The 7,403-nt window shown below is 32.9% G+C and overlaps 1 protein-coding gene across 1 annotated transcript; it reads left to right on the top strand.

Moving 5' to 3' along the window:
• Positions 1-2,551: 2,551 nt before the first annotated feature.
• LOC121253602 (ATP-dependent DNA helicase pif1-like) lies at positions 2,552-6,599 on the top strand. The gene is made up of 5 exons (XM_041153589.1): positions 2,552-2,869; positions 4,015-4,545; positions 4,687-5,211; positions 6,029-6,299; positions 6,595-6,599. The coding sequence occupies exons 1-5, from the start codon at positions 2,552-2,554 to the stop codon at positions 6,597-6,599; spliced, it is 1,650 nt and encodes a 549-aa protein (XP_041009523.1).
• Positions 6,600-7,403: the final 804 nt, after the last annotated feature.

The raw sequence follows: 7,403 nt of genomic DNA, 5'->3' as shown, positions 1-7,403 counted from the left end.
TTGATTTAATTGTGAGTTTTTGATTTCTACTTTCTTCATCTGTAATTCATGCTATAACAGTCATATAATTTCTATACCTATTGGTTGTTCATTTCTAATTTTCATTCTCCATTTTTTACAGCTTCGTTGAATTTGCTGAGTTGATTGGATTTTTTTAGTCTTTTTCCGAGACTACCAAGGTAACCAACGATGCTATAAATATATCTCTTTCAATAGATGATTTTATTTTGTTCAAATATATACTTAGATTGAAAAGGTTTTTGACTTTGCATCATTATAAGTTTTTCTTTTATCCAGTTATCAACAAGAGTTCTTTCATTCCATGTCTAAATGAAAAGTGGTAAGTTTATATTAATAAATTAGTACAAATTTAACATCATATAATCAATTATTTATTTCATATTATTCTTACTTTAATCCTTGTTTAAAATAATTCCCAAGGTGCTGCAAAACATCCTAAGATACACAATTTATATGAAGCTCTTTCTTTAGAAGATTAAGAACATGTACGACAAAAAAAGAAAGAAAGATATCTTCAACAAAGGAACTCTACGAATGATACTACTCAACATGAAGAACAATTTTTCTCCCAACCAATCATTCACAATGAAACAAATGTGTTGGGAGATCATATAGAATTCATACACAATAATGAAGAGGTCAGGCCATATTGTACAAAAAGACAACGCACTTTTCGTGCTGATGCTGGAACCAGTGATATATCCTCCGTTGGTAGTTCCGGAGCTCCCTATCAGGAAATAAACACAGTTGAAATTATGTCAACAGAACCTCTTTCTTTGGACGATACCACAATATCTTTAACACTTGGGGCAACAAATACATGTACAGAAAATGTACATGCATCTGGTTCTCTCCAAACCGAACAGGTTTATTGTATTTCCTTTGTTCTAACCGTACTTTCCCATCAATCATTTTATTCTTTTTTATTCAACATACTTAATTCTTTATTGAATAGGCACATTCCGTTCCTCAATGCCAACCCAACTTTGACACAAGGTTGTTAACAAATTCTCGGGGTAAGAAAGATGTATAAAATTAAGTCGTACTTCTTCTCCTTTTTTTCCTCCCTTATATACAGCTTCATTCAACGATACCTTTATTGGAAATTATAGCAACTTTAAGAATTTACCTCAATTCTATGGTTCATTTTTCCTCCATAGGAAATCAGCATCAACAATCAGCTGGTCATAGGAAAATATTACAAACAGTGCCATTTGAGGCAACTTTCTTACCATCAGTTCCATTCTATAGATTTTGTGAAGCAAAGAGATTTCAACATGAAATGAAGGGTTTTTGTTGTGCCGATGGAACAATCTCTTTAACTACAAATGATGTTCCAGACCAACTTTACCATTTGTTTACTTCTAATACAGTTGAATCTGTCAACTTTCTTACATATGTTCGCACATACAACAACAAGTTTGCTTTTACATCATTTGGAGTTAAATTTGATAAAGATTTGTGTAGAAGAAACAGAGGTATTTATACATTTCGAGCTCAAGGTCAAATTTATCATTATATTAATGACTTGGTTCCTTTGGATGGACATCCTTCATATCTACAACTATATTTTTATGATACCGAACATGAATTGGACAATCGTGTTTATGACATCGAAAGATTGGATTCATCAACTGTTGCTCAACTAATGGATATTCTTCATGTTAATCCATACTCAACATTCTGTCGAACTCTTGGGGATTTGCCCAATTTAGAAAATCACAAAATCCATATTCGATCAGATGCGGGTTTGGATCAGCATGTTTTTAACACACCGTCAGCTTCTCAAGTAGCAGTCATTTGGATTGAAGATGATGATTCAGAACATTTAAAAGGACGAAATATTGTGGTATTCAATCATGCAGGTGGAAGTCATATAGTCCAATACTATTTTGGCTGTTATGATCCACTGCAATATCCATTGTTATTTCCTTTTGGTGATACTGGTTGGCACCAAGGAATATTAAGAGTAAAGAAAGGGGAAAGACTACCACAACGAGTAACAAGAGCAACAATTGACCCTCAACAATCAGTATCAGCGGAACAACTGCTTATAAAGGAACAAGAATGTTAAAATAATTAATCTTCTTTTAACTTTTAATTATTCTAATATAATAATATTATATTTCTAATTTGTTAAATTTATCATCTTACAGTGCTGAAAAAGAATAGAAAACAACAGGTCGTTTCATGCCGCGAGTACTATTGCTACAAACTTCAAATTAGGAAAAATATAAAATCTATTTTGTTGCTCTCGGGACGTTTACTGCAGCAGTTTGTTGTTGATATGTACGTAAAAATTGAGACATCAAGATTGGATTATTTTCGTAATAAGCAACAAGAGATTCGATCTGAAGTGTATCAAGGAATAGTTGACAGTATATCAATTGGAGAAAGCAATGCTTCTAAAGTTGGTAAACGCATCATTCTGCCTTCTTCTTTTATTGGAGGTCCAAGAGATATGCGCAAAAGATATATGGAAGCAATGACTTTAGTCCAACGCTTTGGAAAACCGGACATCTTTTTAACCATGACATGTAACCCAAGTTGGAAAGAAATCTTAGATGAGTTGGGTCCACAAGAAGAAGCACAAAATCGTCCTGATTTGATTGCACGTATCTTTAGAGCAAAATTAGAAGAACTGAAGGATGAATTATTCAAACGGAAGATATTTGGGAAAGTTTCAGCATATGTATATGTCATTGAACATCAGAAAAGAGGACTACCACATGCACATTTCTTGATCATACTACAAAGAGATTGGAAAATCTATGCTCCAGAATCTTTTGATGAAATTGTATCAGCAGAAATACCTGACAAAGAGAGAAATTTACATTTGCACAAGGCAGTAATAAGACATATGATGCATGGTCCCTGTGGAGTACTAAATCCGAGCAATGTGTGTATGAAAACAAATGGCTGTTGTAAAAACCACTTTCCAAAAGGCTTTGCATCTAACACAACTGTTGGAATCGATTGTTTTCCACAGTACAGACGTTGTGATAATGGAATAACTGTCAAAGTCAGAGGTAAAAATTTGGATAACCGTTGGGTTGTTCCACATAATCCATATCTCCTCGCAAAATTTGATTGTCACTTGAATGTAGAAATTCGCTCAACAATCAAAGCAGTCAAATACCTTTATAAGTACATTTATAAAAGTCATGATCGTGTTGCTTTCAACTTAATTCCTGGACAAAACATCCAAGATATAGATGAAATCCAACAATTTCAATCAGCTAGATGGATTGCTCCACCAGAAGCTATGTGGAGAATATATGGCTTTATTCTTAATGAAATGTATCCATCAGTTTACAGTTTACATCTACATCTTGAAGATCAACATCTGGTAGCTTTTCATGCACATAACGACCTTAACAATGTTCTGAGATCTGATTTTACGGCAAAATCAATGTTGACTGAATTTTTTTCAACAAATCAAGCTAATGAAAATGCACGAAGACTACTGTACAAAGAATTTCCTGAAGCTTTTGTTTGGAACCAACAACACAAAATATGGACTCCAAGAAAGAAGAAAACTGTTATAGGCCGCATTGTTACAGCAAGTCCATTCGAAGGTGAAAGGTATTACTTACGGATATTGTTAAATCATATAAGAGGCCATTTATCATTTGACCACATCAAAACAGTTGGCAATGTCACTGCACCAACCTTTCGTGAAGCAGCTACATTACATGGTTTGTTACAAAGAGATACCAGTTTGCAAGATTGTATGCAAGAGGCTTCCTTATACCAAATACCACACAGTTTAAGACGGTTATTTGCAACAATTTTAGTATATTGTAACCCAACAAATCCTAGAGAACTTTGAGAATACTTTGAACAAGATATGTCAAGCGATTTCCAAACAAGTGTTGCAACATCAGCAGATATTAGGACAAAAGTCTTACGAAGCATCTCTTCTACACTTGAATCGTGGGAAAAGACATAAACATGTTCCATTTAATAGAACATGATGTTTCTTTTGATCAGAATGAAACTGAATCTAGGGAAATAAATGATGAATTTGCAGTTTTGATACCAGAAGAAGATCTTATGGCTTCGATGAGTCTTAATCCTGAACAACAACATGCATATGAATCAATTTTACAGAAAGTCCTTCTAAATGAATCTGCTGCATTCTTCATTGATGGTCCTGGTGGAACAGGGAAAACATTCTTATATAAAGCACTTCTCGTTACAGTGAGATCAAGAAACTTAATTGCTCTTGCAACTGCATCGTCTGGTGTTGCTGCATCTATTTTACCTGGGGGTCGAACATCACCTTCACGCTTCAAAATTCCATTAGATCTTGACAAAAATAGTACTTGTTGTGTAAGCAAACAAGGTGCTCTTGCCAAATTGTTACGTCTTGCAAAGTTAATCATATGGGATGAAGCACCTATGTCTAGAAAAGAATGTATGCAATCATTGGATAAAATGTTACGAGACATAACTGATTCAAGATTACCATTTGGTGGAAAAATTATCGTATTCGGTGGAGATTTTCGTCAAGTCTTACCTGTAATTCGTAAAGGCACAAGACAAGAAGAAGTTAATGCCAGTTTAGCATCGTCATATTTGTGGTCCACTTTAACTAAGATTAGGTTGAGTGAAAATATGCGAGCAAGATTCGATCCAAACTTCTCAAATTATTTACTTTAGGTCGGAAATGGAACAACACCAATCACAATTGAGAATAAGATCAAAATTTCCAGTGAAATGCTCATTCCTTACAAAAATGATGTGGAGTCTTTAGATGATCTGATTGATGCGGTCTTCCAGGATATTGGCAGTTATTCAGAAAATTTATCCGAAATGACAAATCGAGCTATATTGACACCAAAGAACAACTCCGTCGATGAGATAAATACAATACTTATTCAAAGATTTCCTGGTACAGTTACACAATACTATAGCTTCGATGAAACGATTGATACATCAGAACAAGGCATCATGGAGGATTTCTTAAACACATTAATACCAAATGGACTTCCACCCCATGAATTGTTACTCAAAAAAAATTGTCCTATCATGTTACTCAGAAATGTCAATCCTTCAGAAGGTTTATGCAATGGAACACGTCTTATTTGTCGCAACTTTGAACGAAATATTATTGATGCTGAAATTGCAGTTGGTCACCACACCGGAAAAAGAGTTTTCATACCAAGGATTCCTTTCTTGCCAAATGTAGACGATAATAGTGGTTTTCCATTCAAAAGAACACAATTTCCTATCAGATTAAGTTTTGCGATGACAATAAATAAAGCACAAGGGCAGACATTAGATTTTGTTGGTGTATACTTGCCTCAACCTGTATGTTGTCATGGCCAACTATATGTAGCATTGTCAAGAGCCAAAACTTCTGCTTCAGTAAAAGTTCTTATAAGACCAGTATCAACTCATGATTGTGAAGAAGCTGAAACAAATAATATTGTTTATAGAGAATTACTAACACTAGCATATCCATCATAAACTTCTGTGAGTAATCGAATTTCAATATATACCTCTCAATTAAATACAATTTGTTTTTCCACTATGTAATTTTCACAACTTCTTATTATTCTTTTATTAAAATTGTTTTATTTAAATTCAATTGTTTGGATTAATATTTCTTTCTCTTAATTCATAAGTAGGCTTCAACATGCGGACTGTCTATACATCAATCAAAAACATTACTCCAAGTACAAAAAATTGGAGCATCAAGATGATTGTGTCAGACAAATCACCCAAACGTACTGCACAACATTCACCAACAAAATATCAAAATCTGACATTGATAGACCCTGAGGTAACACATTGACATCAATATCATACTTGCAAGAACATACTTAATATTTACATTGTATTCTTTCACATGATATATTCAAAATATATATGTTTTCCCCTTACAACATAGATTCATTCTAACTATATTCTGAAATTAAATCTTATATATATATTTAATAAGTACTATTTTCTAATCAATTGAATGCAAATAACTATTTATTTATACAATATTATGCAGGGCAACCGACTACAAGCAACAATTTTCGGCAAAGATATAGACCTACGTAATGACATGTTACACATATTCCGGTCTTACTACATCAGTAATGCTTATGTTAAGCCTTTAGATCCCAAGCATAGAATTGAAGCACATGAATACCAGTGGATCTTAAATTCAAGAACAATCATCGAAAACATTCCAGATGACGAAGTGGAATTACAACCACCAGAATATGATATTATCCCATTCACCAATCTGCATGACTACAAAAACACTGGAACTGAAATAGGTAAATATCACATCAATATATTTAACGTACTTCTTGATACTCTTATTCAGTTTTCACAAAAAAAAAATTCAACATAATTGAACAACTATTCTGGCGATCGCAATATACATGAAACCTCCCAGAGAAATTACCTCAATACATGGGCCAACAAAAATTCAAGAAATATATGTTATCGACCAGAGGTAAAGAAGATTTCTCAACTATATATGTGATATTAATAAATTCTTTAACTACCTTGTTTTCAATATTATTTCATCATACTACACTTTTAAATACTTTATCCTAAATTTTACAGCCTGATGCCCATATGGTTAACTATGTGGAGTCGATTTGTGGATGGTGAATGCCGAGCAATCTCTGATATTATTGAAGCTAAGCCAACTCTACTCGCAACACGTTTAAAAGTCGGTTCATACAATGGTATATTACACAACTTATAATATCAACATTTATTAAAAATAGAATGTTATTATCTACTAACAAATTTTTTTCTTTATAATATAGGTCTTTCTCTTTCATCTCAACCGACAAGTGTATTTACCTTAAATCCTGTCATCCCTGCTGCAACTCCATTATGTCAATGGTAATTCTTTCTTACTTTATTATATATATAAATAATCTGTACCTACAATAAAAACTTAAACATTTTATATTATACTACAAATTTCTAAAATATATACACAAAATATATATTCATCAACTAGCTCTAAAATTGTTTTTTCTTTTATATCTTTTCCTCCATGATTTCTCTCATTCATTTTAAATTATTCTAAAAATATTTAGGACGATGCTTAATCATGCACTGCTTGAAGAAATCGTCGAAAAAAATCTACATCATACAACGGCATCAGCATCAGCATCGACATCAAATGTTGACATGAAAGACATAATTAAGCTTGATGATCTTGCTGGTTTTCTTAAATCACTACAACCAATGACGGTACATTTCTACGGTCTTCTTAAACTTTTTTTTCTTTATATATATTGCCTTCTAAAAATTTTACACATGCCTTTTCAAAATAAATATAACCTTATCTTAAGGCTACATACTATTTACAACCATTAAAAACATATATCTGTTCCAAAATTAATGCAGAAAGCAAA

The sequence above is a fragment of the Juglans microcarpa x Juglans regia genome, chromosome 2S (genome assembly GCF_004785595.1).
Source record: "Juglans microcarpa x Juglans regia isolate MS1-56 chromosome 2S, Jm3101_v1.0, whole genome shotgun sequence".
Classification (NCBI taxonomy): Eukaryota; Viridiplantae; Streptophyta; class Magnoliopsida; order Fagales; family Juglandaceae; genus Juglans; species Juglans microcarpa x Juglans regia.
This window is presented reverse-complemented; position numbering and strand designations above follow the sequence as displayed.

What these genes read in the sequence shown, in the direction of transcription:
- LOC121253602 (XM_041153589.1), top strand. Translation starts at nt 2,552, where the DNA reads ATGACATGTAACCCAAGTTGGAAAGAAATCTTAGATGAGTTGGGTCCA. An exon ending in ATTTTCGTCAAGTCTTACCT is followed by an intron (nt 4,546 to 4,686) that starts GTAATTCGTAAA and finishes TATTTACTTTAG; the next exon opens with GTCGGAAATGGAACAACACC. An exon ending in GGATTCCTTTCTTGCCAAAT is followed by an intron (nt 5,212 to 6,028) that starts GTAGACGATAAT and finishes AATATTATGCAG; the next exon opens with GGCAACCGACTACAAGCAAC.